This window comes from Salvelinus fontinalis, chromosome 3, assembly GCF_029448725.1.
Source record: "Salvelinus fontinalis isolate EN_2023a chromosome 3, ASM2944872v1, whole genome shotgun sequence".
In the NCBI taxonomy this organism is placed as follows: domain Eukaryota; kingdom Metazoa; phylum Chordata; class Actinopteri; order Salmoniformes; family Salmonidae; genus Salvelinus; species Salvelinus fontinalis.
The window spans coordinates 76,995,151-77,013,017 of record NC_074667.1 but is presented as its reverse complement, the minus strand read 5'-3'; the positions used below and the strand labels follow the sequence as shown (position 1 = coordinate 77,013,017).

The 17,867-nt window shown below is 43.7% G+C and overlaps 1 protein-coding gene across 1 annotated transcript in view; it reads left to right on the top strand.

The window, feature by feature from the left end:
- The first annotated feature begins 391 nt into the window (after nucleotides 1-391).
- LOC129851497 (neurexophilin-4-like) overlaps nucleotides 392-17,867 on the top strand; it is a 74,516-nt gene continuing 57,040 nt past the window's right edge. The window contains exon 1 of the mRNA XM_055918078.1: nucleotides 392-1,001. Within this exon, the coding sequence (XP_055774053.1) occupies nucleotides 945-1,001 (57 nt within the window). The 5' untranslated portion in view covers nucleotides 392-944. The remainder of the gene's footprint in view (nucleotides 1,002-17,867) is intronic.

The window sequence follows — 17,867 nt, the reverse complement described above, 5'->3', positions numbered from 1 at the left end:
CATCACTTTGCCTCCATGATGACTACAGGCTTGTGACAAACCGAAGAGTAGGTGAGGCCTATCCTCTAAAAGTATTTGAACAGAAAATGTGTAGCCTAGATAACAGGGGAATTAAACGTACGGTATATATTTGTTTTACCTAATTCTACCAACATTCGGGAAACGTTTAGGATAATGATGTGTTTTTCAGAGATGAAGAGTACAAAATAGACAGTGGATCAGCATTGATACTGGCGTTGTATTTTGTTTGAGAATACAGGTGAGGTGAGAGAGGAGAAGAAACCGTACCTGTCTTGTGAAGAGGTCCGTCTGAAAGACGCCAGGAAATTGTGCTAGGCGCTCGCCTTTACGCACAGACAAGGAGAGAGAGAGGGGGAGGGAGAGAGAGGGAGAGAGAGAGAGAGAGAGAGAGAGAGAGAGAGAGAGAGAGAGAGAGAGAGAGAGAGAGAGAGAGAGAGAGAGAGAGAGAGAGAGAGAGAGAGAGAGAGAGAGAGAGGGGGAGAAGGAACAAAAACATTTTCTCTGAAACCAACCTCTCAGCTGTGAGTGGTACAGGAGATGCTCTCGTGATCTTCATTCTGATAAACGTTCTCTTCCCGCAAGGTGACTTTGCCTCCCCGCGCAAACTTCCCGACTTCTGTCCTCCAATAGTATCCATCGTTCAAAACTATGGATATGCCTCTCAGAAACGAAACGGACCGGAAAAGATAAACCAACTAATTATCGGTATCGAAAACACGGTGAAATAGACGGAGAGAAAAATACCTACATCGAAACTTTTTTCGGGGGGGGGACATTATTTTTTTCTCTCCCTGTGTGTCTGCCTCGTCTCTCTGTGTTGGATTGTGTGAAGCTGTGATCCCTGCCGAGCGTTTCTGCTGTGTGTATGTCAACCCAAGGAGACTCGTAGTGTCAGGCTGGTCCGCGACGGAAGGTGCGCTGCGATGATGAAGCTGCTCGTTTGGACCGTTGTGATCCTCGCCCAGTGCGTTCTACGAAAGGTAAGAGACAACGGAAAGTTACTGAACCGTAACCTATTGAATAACATACATGTTGTGTTTAGAAAACGTAACCCATAGGCTAGTCACTCATTTCTAGAGTAACCAAAACCTCCAACAAGGAATTGAACTCCTAAAGCACGATACCATTTTTCTGGTAAGACACAATATAAATATTGGACTCAACTCCAACTAAATATACATGAGAATACGATACATTGGGCCATAGGCCTATCTGACATTCCACCTGTGACATGTGGTGATGGAAGACCAGTCTCTATTTTTATTAACTCAACAAAACTTTTGTCAAGTTATTGCGAGGTTTTTGACATGTTCCTTGTATTTCATGATGAAGCAGTATTTGTCCCAGAATAGTATTTGACCAGTTCAGTATAAAAGGTGTGAGCTGATGTTTTCGGGAATAGAGGAATGTGTAGAGTGAGTGTATCACATGTATTCAGCGCTGCCCTGCCTGCGTTCCAATTTCGAGTCTCTTATGAGTTCATAGCCCCGCGTCTTGCTGACTCAATTATGCCGTCTGTGCGTTTCCTGTACCCCCCGCTTAAGCATCCCGCCCGTTATCTATTTATCTATTTGCGCTCGCAGCAACTTCCTTGGAATTTTTTTTCTTCAGAAGTTAAACATGCCCTCAGCTTGTTTTATGTTTTATCTCAACATCACTATACTAAGCAAAGAGTTTGTGAATTTATTATAGTTGGGGTGTACTTAGTGTCTACGGTGTGTGTGTGTGTGTGTGTGTGTGTGTGTGTGTGTGTGTGTGTGCGTGCGTGTGTGCGTGTGTGTGTGTGTGTGTGTGTGTGTGTGTGTGTGTGTGTGTGTGTGTGTGTGTGTGTGTGTGTGTGTGTGCTTGTTTTCCTACCTTATCAGGACCACAATGTTCCAATAATTCACGTTTTGGGGGTAAGGTTATTATTACGTTTAGGATCAGGTTAAGGGTTAGGGAAAATAGGATTTTTCAATGGTCAAACATTTTTACCCCTTAAAAAGTCCAGAAATATAATGAAAAACAAAGCAGTGTGTGGATCTCTCGCTCTCTGTTTGCGTGTGTATGAACGTGTGTGTGTGTGTGGGGGGGGGGGGGGGTTCTGTTCTGTGAGAACACTCTTGGCACTTTGGAGGAATATGTAAGGGATAATCAACGAGGGGGTTATGCGTTCTATGGAAAATAATGAACGACGTGGGAGGTGTGTTCCACGACACGCTGCCGACTGGAACTGACTTCCATGTGGTTGCATTATTTTCCAGAGAACGCATAGAGCCCCGAGGTGATTATAACCCTTTCATACCATGGCCATAATTTAACACATTTGGCACTAGACATGTATTCATTTGCAGGTAGAAATGTGTTTGACATCCACTGAAGTAGGTAGCAAGTTGACTAGATAGCTACTGTAGTTGGCTTGGTAACTAAACAAACAGACTTGCTATTTTAGCTAACCAAACCATCAGTCGTAGTTGCTATTATGAAAATCGAATTCAACAATACCAATACTGTTTTCAATTCGACTTTTGCTTTCAAAAGCAGCTCAAACAAAAACATGTAAAAATGAACTATAGCCATTGAAATCTACCATGCAAATACAGTGCTTTATATGGAATGCATTAGAATGAGTATTCTACAATGCCGTGGTATGATAGTCTTCATTAGGGAATGCTGAAATAAGTTATATGCCTTTGATCCATAAACCATTCAATCATCACACAGTTCACATGTGACGAATGATATATGATCTCCTCGATGTGACCTACTTTCTTACATGAGGTCACCGCTTGATCTGTGTCACAGGAAGAGTCATGAGCCAATTCTATAAACCAACTTTACTATATAGAGCTAGGAAAACAACACCTTCTCAATACGTAAGAGATACAGTACATTACACCCACAGTGTCACACACACGAATGTAGGCCTGTGTAAGGACTGCTGAAAGCGGCATTCGACACAATAACAAAGCAGGCTCCCCACCCATGGCTCGGTAAAACGCTGAGGGATGGGCCTGGAGAAATGTAATCATTCTCAATTACATAGACAGAGCTATGGATGTAAGGACTGACCATCCATGACAACAAAATGATAGTTTTAACCGTGTTTTGAGGCTATACAGTTTTTGTTTACATTTTATTTGTTTACAAACATTGGAGTTAAACACGTTTATATTTTGGGTTCTCATGGAGTGTGGCTGTTGAACTCAAAAGGCATTTATAAGTTATATTCTTCAAAAATCAATGGGTATACAGTTGAAGTCGGAAGTTTACATACACGTTAGCCAAATAGATTAAACTCCGTTTTTCACAATTCCTGACATTTAATCCAAGTAAAATTTCTTGTCTTAGGTCAGTTAGGATCACCACTTTATTTTAAGAATGTGAAATGTCAGAATAATAGTAGCGAGAATTATTTATTTCAGCTTTTATTTCTTTCATTACATTCCCAGTGTGTCAGAAGTTTACATACACTCAATTAGTATTTGGTAGCATTGCCTTAAAATTGTTTACCTTGGGTCAAACGTTTCGGGTACCCTTCCACAAGCTTCCCACAATAAGTTGGGTGAATTTTGGCCCATTCCTCCTGACAGAGCTGGTGTAACTGAGTCAGGTTTGTAGGCCTCCTTGCTCACACACGCTTTTTCAGGTCTGCTTACAAATTTTCTATAGGATTGAGGTCAGGGCTTTGTGATGGCCACTCCAGTAACTTGACTTTGTTGTCCTTAAGCCATTTTGCCACAACTTTGGAAGTATGCTTGGAGTCATTGTCCATTTGGAAGACCCATTTGCAACCAAGCTTTAATTTCGTGACTGATGTCTTGAGATGTTGCTTCAATATATCCACATAATTTCCCTCCCTCATGATGCCATCTATTTTGTGAAGTGCACCATCCCTCCTCCAGCAAAGCACCACTGCAACATGATGCTACAACCCCCGTGCTTCACCATTGGGATGGTGATCTTCGGCTTGCAAGCCTCCCCCTTTTTTCCGCCAAACATAACGATGGTCAGTATGGCCAAACCGTTCTATTTTTGTTTCATCAGACCAGAGGACATTTCTCCAAAAAGTATGATCTTTGTCCCCATATGCAGTTGCAAACCGTAGCCTGGCTTTTTTATGGCGGTTTTGGAGCAGTGGCTTCTTCCTTGCTGAGCGGCCTTTCAGGTTATGTTGATATAGGACTCGTTTTACTGTGCATATAGATACTTTTGTACTTGTTTCTTCCAGCATCTTCCCAAGGTCCTTTGCTGTTGTTCTGGGATTGATTTGCACTTTTCGCACCAAAGTACGTTCATCTCTAGGAGACAGAACGCGTCTACTTCCTGAGCGGTATGACGGCTGCGTGGTCCCATGGTGTTTATACTTGATTACTATTGTTTGTACAGATGAACATGGTACCTTCAGGCGTTTGGAAATTGCTCCCAAGGATGAACCAGACTTTTTTATTTTCTGAGGTCTTGGCCGATTTCTTTAGATTTTCCATGATGTCAAGCAAAGAGGCACTGAGTTTGAAGGTAGGCCTTGAAATACATCCACAGGTACACCTCCAATTGACTCAAATTATGTCAATTAGCCTATCAGAAGCTTCTAAAGTCATTACATAATTTTCTGGAAATTTTCAAGCTGTTTAAAGGCACAGTCAACTGAGTGTATGTAAACTTCTGACCCACTGGAATTGTGATACAGTGAATTATAAGTGAAATAATCTGTCTGTAAACAATTGTTGGAAAAAATTACTTGTTTCATGCACAAAGTAGATGTCCTAACTGACTTGCCAAAACTATAGTTTGTTAACAAGACATTTGTGGAGTGGTTGAAAAACAAGTTTTTATGACGCCAACCTAAGTGTATGTAAACTTCCGACTTCAACTGTATATCATTATTGAATGCGTCCAAAGATGGATGTAGCAACTGCTGATTGCCCCTTCACATCGATGGGGATATAGTGGAGCGGGTCGAGAGCTTCAAGTTCCTTGGTGTCCACATCACCAACAAACTATCATGATCCAAACACACCAAGACAGTCGTGAAGAGGGCACGACAACGCCTTTTCCCCCTCAAGAGACTGAAAATATTTGACACGGGTCCCCAGATCCTCAAAAAGTTAAACAGCTGCACCATCGAGAGCATCCTGACCGGTTGCATCACAGCCTGGTATGGCAACTGCTCGGCATCCGACCGCAAGGCGCTACAGAGGGTAGTGCGTAGGGCCCAGTACATCACTGGCGCCAAACTTCTTGCCATCCAGGACCTCTATACCAGGCGGTGTCAGAGGGAGACCCAAAAAATTGTCAAAGGCTCCAGTCACCCAAGTCATAGAGTGTTTTCTCTGCCACCACATGGCAAGCGGTACTGGAGCACCAGGTCTAGGTCCAAGAAGCTTCTAAACAGCTTCTACCCCCCCAAGCCATGAGACTGCTGAACAATTCACAAATGGCCACCCAGACTATTTATATTAACCCCCCCAATTGTTTTTACACTGCTGCTACTCACTGTTTATTGTGTGTGCCTAGTCACTTTACCCCTACCTAGATGTACAAATTACCACAACTAACCTGTACCCGCGCACATTGACTCGGTGCCGGTACCCAATGTATATAGCCTCATTATAGTTATTTTATTGTGTTACTTTTTATATATATGTATATATATATATATATATATATATATATATTATTTTGGGGGGGACTTTAGTTTATCTAGTAAATATTTTCTTAACTCTATTTTGTTAACTGCATTGTTGGTTAGGGTCTTGTAAGGAAGCATTTCACTGTAAGGTCTACACCTGTTGTATTCGGTGCATGTGACAAATAACATTTGATTTAATTTGATTTAAGGTGTGAATATTGAGATACCATATCCCAGATGAAAATATATATATATTGCCCTTTATCACACTGTTGTTATAATTGTTGTCATTATTTTTATGCCTGCATTACATTGCAATCATTCTGTTGATTTGTTTATTTAGCATCAAATGAAAACATGAATCAGAGAAGAAAATAACAGAGTCAATCCAACCTGGTGCTTTGTACTTACCATGACAGCAGTAGCTTTCTGGCTATTTTTAAAACAAGTCTTTCTCTTTCTTTTTAGTCTGGAATCCAACATTAGAATCACTTGTGACAAACCTTAGTGTTAGGACTTGGAGGGCTGTGAGCGAGACTGCCTAGGTTGAGGCCAAGATATTCCAGCAGCATTACTGTGTGTGTGTGTGTGTGTGTGTGTGTGTGTGTGTGTGTGTGTGTGTGTGTGTGTGTGTGTGTGTGTGTGTGTGTGTGTGTGTGTGTGTGTGTGTGTGTGTGTGTGTGTGTGTGTGTGTGTGTGTGTGTGTGCGTGCCAGTGCCAGTGCCAGTGCCAGTGCCAGTGGAGGCTGCTGAAGGGAGGACGCCTCATAGTAATGTCAGGTATTGAGTAAATGGAATGTTATCAACCACATGGACACCACATGGACACCACATGGACACCACATGGACACCACATGGACACCACGTGTTTGATACCGTTCCATTGACTTCATTCCAGACATTATTCTGAGCCGTCCTCCCCTCTCCAGCCTCCAGTGGTGTACTCCTCAGATGTGTCGGAGTGCTACAAACACCCTGTCATCTGGCAGATGGAGGTGACACCAGCTATTGTGACAGATGGAGGTGACACCAGCTATTGTGAAAGATGGAGGTTACACCAGCTATTGTGACAGATGGAGATGACACCAGCTATTGTGACAGATGGAGGTTACACCAGCTATTGTGAAAGATGGAGGTTACACCAGCTATTGTGACAGATGGAGGTTACACCAGCTATTGTGACAGATGGAGGTTACACCAGCTATTGTGACAGATGGAGGTTACACCAGCTATTGTGACAGATGGAGGTTACACCAGCTATTGTGACAGGTGGAGGTTACACCAGCTATTGTGACAGATGGAGGTTACACCAGCTATTGTAACAGATGACACACTTAATTATTTAGAAGATTTGAATACAAACTGAAACAGTTCGCTATTCATTTATACCGCAGAAATGTTGAATACTAATTTTTGATTGGTTAGAAGGGCATTCTAGAATGGACATTATTAAAACCAGATAACGGGACCATTGGAAAAGATATCGGGACACCTTGCAATCATAACCAATAACATGCAGCTACACATGCAGACTGTACTTGCTACAAAGTTACAGAAAGCTAAACCAACAACCACACAAACTGAAATGGGATACATTGTAAATGCAGGTCCAATGAGGAAAAGGCTTAGCTAGCATAGATGTTTCTTTTGCAGATAATTTTTTTGGGGAACATCTGATGACTTAACGGGGTGAGTGATGAACATGAATTTCTCTGGTTCCCACTGTTGCAGTCATGACACAGGTGGTGCTATGCTGTCAAATCCTCGCACGTGTTTCTAGTTTGACCAGCTGTTTTCAGCAACTGATATTTTTTTTGCTTGGTTGTCATATTGTCAGTTTGTTAGCAACAAACGGTTTAGCTAGCTTCTAGCCTGGTGTTTGATATGCAATGGGATCTCCCTGTAATGAGCGGTGTTGAGTGTCCTGACGAGGAAGGAAACTTCTTTAAGCTTTGTCAGGCAAAATAAGTCATTGTCAGCTCATTGTCATTATCAGTTCATTGTCATTATAAGCTCATTGTTATTATCAGCTCATTGTCATTATCAGTTCATTGTCATTATCATCTCATTGTCATTATCAGCTCATTGTTATTATCAGCTCATTGTTATTATCAGCTCATTGTCATTATCAGCTCATTGTTATTATCAGCTCATTGTCATTATCAGTTCATTGTCATTATCAGCTCATTGTTATTATCAGCTCATTGTCATTATCAGCTCATTGTTATTATCAGCTCATCGTTATTATCAGCTTTTTGTCATTATCTGTTCATTGTTATTATCAGCTCATTGTCATTATCAGCTCATTGTTATTATCAGCTCATTGTTATTATCAGTTCATTGTCATTATCAGTTCATTGTCATTATCAGTTCATTGTCATTATCAGCTCATTGTCATTATCAGCTCATTGTTATTATCAGCTCATTGTCATTATCAGTTCATTGTCATTATCAGCTCATTGTTATTATCAGCTCATTGTCATTATCAGCTCATTGTCATTATCAGCTCATTGTCATTATCAGTTCATTGTTATTATCAGCTCATTGTTATTATCAACTCATTGTTATTATCAACTCATTGTCATTATCAGTTCATTGTCATTATCAGCTCATTGTTATTATCAGCTCATTGTCATTATCAGCTCATTGTTATTATCAGCTCAATGTCATTATCAGCTCATTGTTATTATCAGCTCATTGTCATTATCAGTTCATTGTTATTATCAGCTCATTGTTATTATCAGCTCATTGTCATTATCAGTTCATTGTTATTATCAGCTCATTGTTATTATCAGCTCATTGTTATTATCAGCTCATTGTTATTATCAGCTCATTGTCATTATCAGTTCATTGTTATTATCAGCTCATTGTCATTATCAGTTCATTGCTATTATCAGCTCATTGTCATTATCAGCTCATTGTTATTATCAGCTCATTGTTATTATCAGCTCATTGTCATTATCAGTTCATTGTTATTATCAGCTCATTGTCATTATCAGCTCATTGTTATTATCAGCTCATTGTTATTATCAGCTCATTGTTATTATCAGCTCATTGTCATTATCAGCTCATTGTTATTATCAGTTCATTGTCATTATCAGCTCATTGTCATTATCAGTTCATTGTTATTATCAGCTCAGTGTTATTATCAGCTCATTGTTATTATCCGTTCATTGTCATTATCAGCTCATTGTTATTATCAGCTCATTGTCATTATCAGCTCATTGTCATTATCAGCTCATTGTCATTATCAGCTCATTCTCATTATCAACTCATTGTTATTGTTATTCAAATTAAATATCAATATAAAACAGATACTTTGCTGTTATTCTGGCTGCAGAGGTCACAACTGTGTTAGCCATACCTAGCTGACTAGCTAGCTAGCGAGGGTAAAGAAAGTTGCCAGCGAGGCAATGGAACATAAAGAACCGACGACTGGATTGCTTCCATAAATATCAAACTAATCGAACGAACAACTGGGTCGCATCTCTAGCATCCAAAAGATGAGAAAGTTTGAATAAAAATGCGTTGTCCATTGTTTCCAAGCTAATGTACAGAGGGTAGTGGGGATGGTCCAGTACATCACTAGCGCCAAACTTCCTGCCATCCAGGACCTCTATACCAGGCGGTGTCAAAGGAAGACCCAAAGAATTGTCAAAGGCTCCAGTCACCCTAGTCATAGACTTTCTCTTTCACCACATGGCAAACGGTACTGGAGCGCCAGGTCTAGGTCCAAGAAGCTTCTAAACAGCTTCTACCCCCCCAAGCCATGAGACTGCTGAACAATTCACAAATGGCCACCCGGACTATTTATATTAACCCCCCCTCTCAATTATTTTTACACTGCTGCTACTCACTGTTTATTATGTGTGCCTAGTCACTTTACCCCTACCTAGATGTACAAATGACCACAACTAACCTGTACCCGCGCACATTGACTCGGTGCCGGTACCCAATGTATATAGCCTCATTATAGTTATTTTATTGTGTTACTTTTTATATATATATATATATATTATTATTATTTTTTTTATTTTTTTTTTTACTTTTGTTTATCTAGTAAATATTTTCTTAACTCTATTTTGTTAACTGCATTGTTGGTTAGGGTCTTGTAAGGAAGCATTTCACTGTAAGGTCTACTACACCTGTTGTATTCAGCATTTCACTGTAAGGTCTACACCTGTTGTATTTGGCGAATGTGACAGAACGTCAGCGTTTATCCTTACTTAAATGCTCCCTGTGCCCTCCTCTTACATCGGAATCCAAATGAAGTGCAAGGATTGAATTGTGTTAATGTTGGAGTGTGTCAACCATAATGTAATTATGTGCCTTGAAACAATACTATTTTATCTGTATAGGGAACATTTAATAATTGATAGGGTGAAATCAATATATTATTATTAGCCTATGGCTCTGTGAGTATTCCATAAGTTAGAGTTGAGAGCTGAGAGGAGGGGAACGGAGAGGAGAGGAGAGAATGGATAGAGTGAACGAGCGATGAGAGGAGGGGAACAGAGAGGAGAGAATGGATAGAGTGAACGAGCGATGAGAGGAGGGGAACAGAGAGGAGAGAATGGATAGAGTGAACGAGCGATGAGAGGAGGGGAACAGAGGAGAGAATGGATAGAGTGAACGAGCGATGAGAGGAGGGGAACAGAGAGGAGAGAATGGATAGAGTGAACGAGCGATGCGAGGAGGGAAGGAGAAAGTGTTTCGTCTTCAGGCACTGCAAAAGCATTGAGCGTTGAAGAGGGATAATCAAAAGCTGTTCATGGTGGATGTAAAACAGCCCGTCGGCCATCAGCCCATCCTCAAACTCACCCTTCAACCTTATCGGCTAAACTGGAATTATATATTTTCAATATTTTATGTGTAGTATTTAAAATATGATGATTATTATTATTATTACATTTCATGACCTTTTCATTGTACATATCTAATATGACATAATAGAATAGTAGATAACATCTAACACTACACAAGACAGATAAACAATAAAATAACAATGCTATTCAGAAATAAGACCTGAATTTCTTTCAACAAGTTATCATCTCACCTGATCTATTTATCAGCTTTATAAAACAACCCGCTTCCTGAACCCCCGGGGATATTAAAAGGAGTGAACAGCCTTAATTGTAGTGTTTTTTATTCATTTATTTTCCTTCGATTAGCGTCTCTGTAACAGTTTCTTCTCTCTCTTTGGCACCCTCCCAAAAGAGGTGACTAAACTAAATAGAATCATCATCAGATCGAATCCAATTTTGATGGTCACATGCTTCGTAAACAACTGGTGTAGACTAACAGTGAAATGCTTACTTACAGGCCCTTCCCAACAATGCTGAATATATATTTTTTAATAATAATAACAATAATAATAGAAAAATAATAGTAAAACGAGGATTCAATACACACAATGAGCAATGATAGCTTGGCTATATACATGAGGTACCAGTACCAAGTCAATGATAGCTTGGCTATATACATGAGGTACCAGTACCAAGTCAATAATAGCTTGGCTATATACATGAGGTACCAGTACCAAGTCAATGATAGCTTGGCTATATACATGTGTGTGGGTACAGTCCAATGTGTGGGTACAGTCCAATGTGTGGGTACAGTCCAATGTGTGGGTACAGTCCAATGTGTGGGTACAGTCCAATGTGTGGGTACAGTCCAGTATGTGGGTACAGTCCGGTGTGTGTGCATGGAATCAAGAAGGGTCAATGGTCCTGATAGCTATTTGGTTAACTATTTAGCACTCTTATGGCTTGAGGGTAGAAGCTGTTCAGGAGCCTTTTGTTCCCAAACTTAGCTCTCTATTACCGTGCTTGCCGTGCAGTGGCAGAGAGAAGAGTCTATGACTTGGTTGGCTGGAGTCTTTCACAATTTTTAGGGCTGTCCTCTGACATCGCCCGGTACATAGGTCCTGGATGCCATGGAGATGTCCTGGGCCGAACACACTACCCTCTGTAGCGTCTTGTGGTCAGATGCCGAGCAGGTGCCATACCAAGTGGTGATGCAGCCAGTCAAGATGCTCTATGTGTGAGGAACTGAAAAGAAAGGTTCAATAAATACTATTTGTACTATTTTTTTTTTTTATATCTGTGACAGAGAGTATACTTCTGAAGCACGTGCTCAGTACATTTCCTGTCAGATGGTAGAGCAAGCAGATCGAGTAAGAAGTGTTCCACTCATTGCCAGGTGATATGGCAACATGTTTTGTGTGTGTCACCCGGCCCATTTTCAAAAACCTAGAATGATCTACAATCGGTCCCCCTATCTCCTAATCTGACAAATTCTATGTTAACCAACCCATAATCTCTTGTGTAATCTGTTGCATCACGATGAGAAAAGCAATCACATTACTGGTACACCAAACCAGTAAGTATCTATTTATCTATGCCTAGTGTGTATCTATCATAGTTGGTTTATTCACTCTGAAACAGCATCCCCTTCCCTTAGCCAGATCAAACCATAGCCACCAGGAAATGGCACAGACAAACAGTTTGTTTGGCTAGCACACGTAGGTAAAAACAATTATTAATTTCCCAATCCCAATTCATTTTTAGACAGGTAGTATCCACATCCACAAGTATCCCACATTTAGGTTAGGACGATGTGCTGTATTTACATTAGTCACTGCTGTCTACCAAAGCCCTCTCTGACAACGAGTACAGAACACCTTGTCCATAGTCCTGAATACTTCTGGCATCTTCTTTTCCATTGTCCAAAATACAAGCAGGAGGTTATTAATAATTTCAGACCTAACTGTATGTTCTATTTATTGAGCTCAAGACCTTCCTCAGACTGGTTAGACGCACACCGCCTCAACATTGTAGTCTAATTGTAGTGTAGCAAGCAGAGACATGTCTTGTACAGTTTGTACAGTATATACAGTATTTGAACCAACCATTTACAGTCTTGTCAGTAATGTAATTGTGAATTAATTTATTCAAACGATATCTCCATTATGTTCTACATATTCAGAGGCCTGTAATTCTCTGTGGAGTATCAGAGTACATGAGATGGACAGCACACACAATAACCATCAATAATCCATATGCTGCTGTGCACAGCATTTCCTATGCAACTGTATCATATCCAACATTTACCAGTCATCTGGTTAGGCATCTCCTCTCATCTCCCCTTCCCCCTGCCTGCCTGCCCTCATCTCTCCTCTCATCTCCCCTTCCCCCTGCCTGCCCTCATCTCTCCTCTCATCTCCCCTTCCCCCTACCTGCCCTCATCTCTCCTCTCCTCTCATCTCCCCTTCCCCCTGCCTGCCCTCATCTCTCCTCTCCTCTCATCTCCCCTTCCCCCTGCCTGCCTGCCCTCATCTCTCCTCTCATCTCCCCTTCCCCCTGCCTGCCCTCATCTCTCCTCTCATCTCCCCTTCCCCCTGCCTGCCCTCATCTCTCCTCTCCTCTCATCTCCCCTTCCCCCTGCCTGCCCTCATCTCTCCTCTCATCTCCCCTTCCCCCTGCCTGCCCTCATCTCTCCTCTCCTCTCATCTCCCCTTCCCCCTGTCTGCCCTCATCTCATCTCTCCTCTCATCTCCCCTCCCTCCCCTGCCTGCCCTCATCTCTCCTCTCATCTCCCCTTCCCCCTGCCTGCCCTCATCTCTCCTCTCCTCTCATCTCCCCTTCCCCCTGCCTGCCCTCATCTCTCCTCTCCACTCCTCTCATCTCCCCTTCCCCCTTCCCCCTGCCTGCCTGCCTGCCCTCATCTCTCATCTCCCCTTCCCCATGCCTGCCTGCCTGCCCTCTCCTCTCCTCTACCCTTCCCCATGCCTGCCTGCCTGCCCTCATCTCTCATCTCCCCTTCCCCATGCCTGCCCTCATCTCTCATCGCCCCTTCCCCCTGCCTGCCTGCCCTCATCTCTCATCTCCCCTTCCCCCTGCCTGCCCTCTCCTCTCATCGCCCCTTCTACCTGCCCTCATCTCTCATCTCCCCTCCCCCCTGCCTGCCTGCCCTCATCTCTCATCTCCCCTTCCCCCTGCCTGCCCTCTCCTCTCATCTCCCCTCCCCCCTGCCTGCCTGCCCTCATCTCTCATCTCCCCTTCCCCCTGCCTGCCCTCTCCTCTCATCTCCCCTCCCCCCTGCCTGCCTGCCCTCCTCTCCTCTCCCCTTCCCCCTGCCTCTCCTCTCCTCTCATCGCCCCTTCTACCTGCCCTCATCTCTCATCTCCCCTCCCCCCTGCCTGCCTGCCCTCCTCTCCTCTCCCCTTCCCCCTGCCTGCCCTTGTCTCTGTATGGCTTCTGGCCAGTGTAGTATGGCTTGATCTTAGTCCTGTATTGATGCTTTGCCTGTTTGATGGTTCGTGTTGCCTGTAATCCATGGCTTCTGGTTGGGGTATGTACGTACGGTCACTGTGAGGACGACGTCATCGATGCACTTATTGATAAAGCCAGTGACTGATGTGGTGTATTCCTCAATGCCATATGAAGAACCCCGGAACATGTTCCAGTCTGTGATAGCAAAACAGTCCTGTAGTTTAGCATCTGCTTCATCTGACCACTTTTTTATTGACCGAGTCACTGGTGCTTCCTGCTTCATTTTTGCTTGTAAGCAGGAATCAGGAGGGTATAATTATGGTCAGATTTGCCAAATGGAGGGCGAGGGAGAGCTTTGTATGCGTCTCTGTGTGTGGAGTAAATAAAGGTGGTCCAGAGATGTTTTTCTCCTCTGGTTGCACATTTAACATGCTGATAGAAATTTGGTAAAACGGATTTAAGTTTCCCTGCATTGAAGTCCCTGGCAACTGGGTGAGCGTTTTCCTGTTTGCTTATGGTGGAATACAGCTCATTCAGTGTGGTCTTAGTGCCAGCATCAGTCTGTGGAGGCATGTAGACAGCTATGTCAAATACAGAGGGAAACTCTCTAGGTAGATAATGTGGTCTACAGCTTATCATGAGATACTCTACCTCAGGCGAGAAAAATCTTGAGACTTCCTTAGATATCGTGCACCAGCTGTTATTTACAAAAAGATACAGTCCACCGCCCCTTGTCTTACCAGATGCCGCTGTTCTATCCTGCCGGTGCAGCGTATAACCAGCCAGCTGTATGTTGATAATGTCGTCGTTCAGCCACGACTCCGTGAAGCATAAGATATTACAGTTTTGAATGTCCCGTTGGTAGTTTAATCTTCCGTGTAGGTCATCGATTTTATTTTACAAAGATTGCACGTTAGCTAGAAGAATGGAAGGAAGTGGGGGTTTATTCGATCGCCTACGAATTCTCTGAAGGCAGCCTGCCATTTGGCCCCTTTTTCTCCACCTTCTCTTCACGCAAATGATGGGGATCTGGGCCTGTTCACGGGAAAGCAGTATCTCATTCACGTCGGGCTCGTCGGCCTCGTTAAAGGAAAAAAAGGATTCTGCCAGTCCGTGGTGAGTAATCGCAGTTCTGATGCCCAGAAGTTATTTTCGGTCATAAGAGACGGTAGCAGCAACATTATCTACAAAATAAGTTAACAAATAAGTTACAAACAACGCAAAGAAACGAACAAAAAACACAATTGGTTAGGAATACGTAAAACGTCAGCCTTGTTCTCCGGCGCCATCTTATGGGGGAAAGGGAGAGGGAGGAAGGGGAGAGGAGAGATGAGGGCAGGCAGGGGGGAAGGGTAGAGGAGAGATGAGGGCAGACAGGCAGGGGGAAGGGGAGAGGAGAGATGAGGGCATGCAGGCAGGCAGGGGGAAGGGGAGAGGAGAGATGAGGGCAGACAGGGGGAAGGGGAGAGGAGAGATGAGGGCAGGCATGGGGGAAGGGGAGAGGAGAGATGAGGGCAGGCAGGCAGGGGGGAAGGGGAGAGGAGACGCTGGATCTGACGCTCGTCGGATGTGGCAGGGCTTGCAAGCCATTACAGACTACAAAGGGAAGCACAGCCGAGAGCTGCCCAGTGACACGAGCCTACCGGACGAGCTAAACTACTTCTATGCTCGCTTCGAGGCAAATAACACTGAAACATGCATGAGAGCACCAGCTGTTCCGGAAGACTGTGTTATCACGCTCTCCGCAGCTGATGTAAGACCTTAAAACAGGTCAACATTCACAAAGTCGCAGGGTCAGACGGATTACCAGGACGTGGACTCCGAGCATACGCTGACCATCTGGCAAGTGTCTTCACTGACATTTTCAACCTCTCCTTGTCAGAGTCTGTAATACCAACATGTTTTAAGCAGACCACCATAGTCCCTGTGCAAGGGAACACAAAGGTAACATGGCTAAATGACTACCGACCCGTAGCACTCACATCTGTAGCCATGAAGTGCTTTTGTATTTGTAATTATTATGGATCCCTATTAGCTGCTGCCAAAGCAGCAGCTACTCTTCCTGGGATCCAGTAAAATTAAGGCAGTTTATACAATTTTAAAAACATTACAATACATTCACAGATTTCACAACACACTGTGTGCCTTCAGGCCCCTACTCCACCACTACCACACATCTACAGTACTAAATCCATGTGTATGTATAGTGCATATGTTATCGTGTGTGTGTGTGTGTGTGTGTGTGTGTGTGTGTGTGTGTGTGTGTGTGTGTGTGTGTGTGTGTGTGTGTGTGTGTGTGTGTGTGTGTGTGTGTGTGTGTGTGTGTGTGTGTGTGTGTGTGTGTGTGTGTGTGTGTGCACGTGTATGCATGTGTCTGTGCCAATGTCTGTGTTGCCCCGCTTTGAAAGGCTGTTCAAGACTCACATCAACACCATCATCCCAGAAACCCTAGACTTACTCCAGTTTGCATACCGCCCTAACATATCCACAGAGCATGCAATCTCTATTGCACTCCACACTGCCCTTTCCCACCTGGACAAAAAGGAACACCTATGTGAGAATGCTATTCATTGACTACAGCTCAGCGTTCAACACCATAGTGCCCTCAAAGCTCATCAATAAGCTAAGGGCCCTGGGACTAAACACCTCCCTCTGCAACTGGATCCTGGACTTCCTGACGGGCCGCCCCCAGATGGTAAGGGTAGGTAATAACACATCCGAAACGCTGATCCTCAACACAGGGGCCCCTCAGGGGTGCGTGCTCAGTCCCCTCCTGTGCTCCCTGTTCAATCATGACTGCACGGCCAGGCACGACTCCAATACCATCATTATTATTGCCAAATACACAACAGTGGTAGGCCTTATCACTGACAACGATGAGACAGCCTATAGGGAGGAGAGACCTGGCCATGTGGTGCCAGGACAACAACCTCTCCCTCAACGTGATAAAGACAAAGGAGATGATTGTGGACTATAGGAAAAAGAGGACCGAGCACACCCCAATTCTCTTCGACAGAGCTGTATTGAAGCATGTTGAGAGCTTCAAGTTCCTTGGTGTCCACATCACCAACAAACTAACATGGTGCAAGCACACCAAGACAGTCGTGGAAAGTGCACGACAAAACCTATTCCCCCTCAGGAGACTGAAAAGATTTAGCATGGGTCCTCAGATCCTCAAAAGGTTCTACAGCTGCACCATCGAGAGCATCCTGACTGTTTGCATCACAGCCTGGTATGGCAACTGCTCGGCCTCCGACAACAAGGCACTACAGAGGGTAGTGCGTACGGCCCAGTACATCACTGGGGCCAAGCTTCCTGCCATCCAGGACCTCTACATCAGGCGGTGTCAGAAGAAGACCCTAAAAATTGTCAAAGACTCCAGCCACCCTACTGCTACCGCACAGCAAGCGGTACCGGAGCACCAAGTCTTGGTTCAAGAGGCTTCTAAACAGCTTCTTCCCCAAGCCATAAGACTTCTGAACATCTAATCAAGTGGCTACCCAGACTATTTGCATTGCCCCCCCTCTTTTACGCCGCTGCTACTTTCTGTTGTTGTCATTTATGCATAGTCACTTTAATAACTCTACCCACATGTACATATTACCTCAACTAACCGGTGCCCCCGCACATTGACTCTGTACCGGTAGCACCCTGTATATAGTCTCACTATTGTTATTTTACTGCTGCTCTTTAATTACATGTTACTTTTATTTCTAATTCTTACTCATATTTTTTTAAACTGCGTTGTTGGTTATGGGCTTCTAAGTATTTCACTGTAAGGTCTACACCTGTTGTATTCGGCGCATGTGACTAATACAATTTGATTTGATTTGATTTGATATGCCTGCCTTCCTGCCTGCCTGCCTGGCCTCGTCTCTCCTCTCCCCTTCCCCCTGCCTGGCCTCGTCTCTCCTCTCCCCTTCCCCCTGCCTGCCTGCCTGCCTGCCTGCCCTCGTCTCTCCT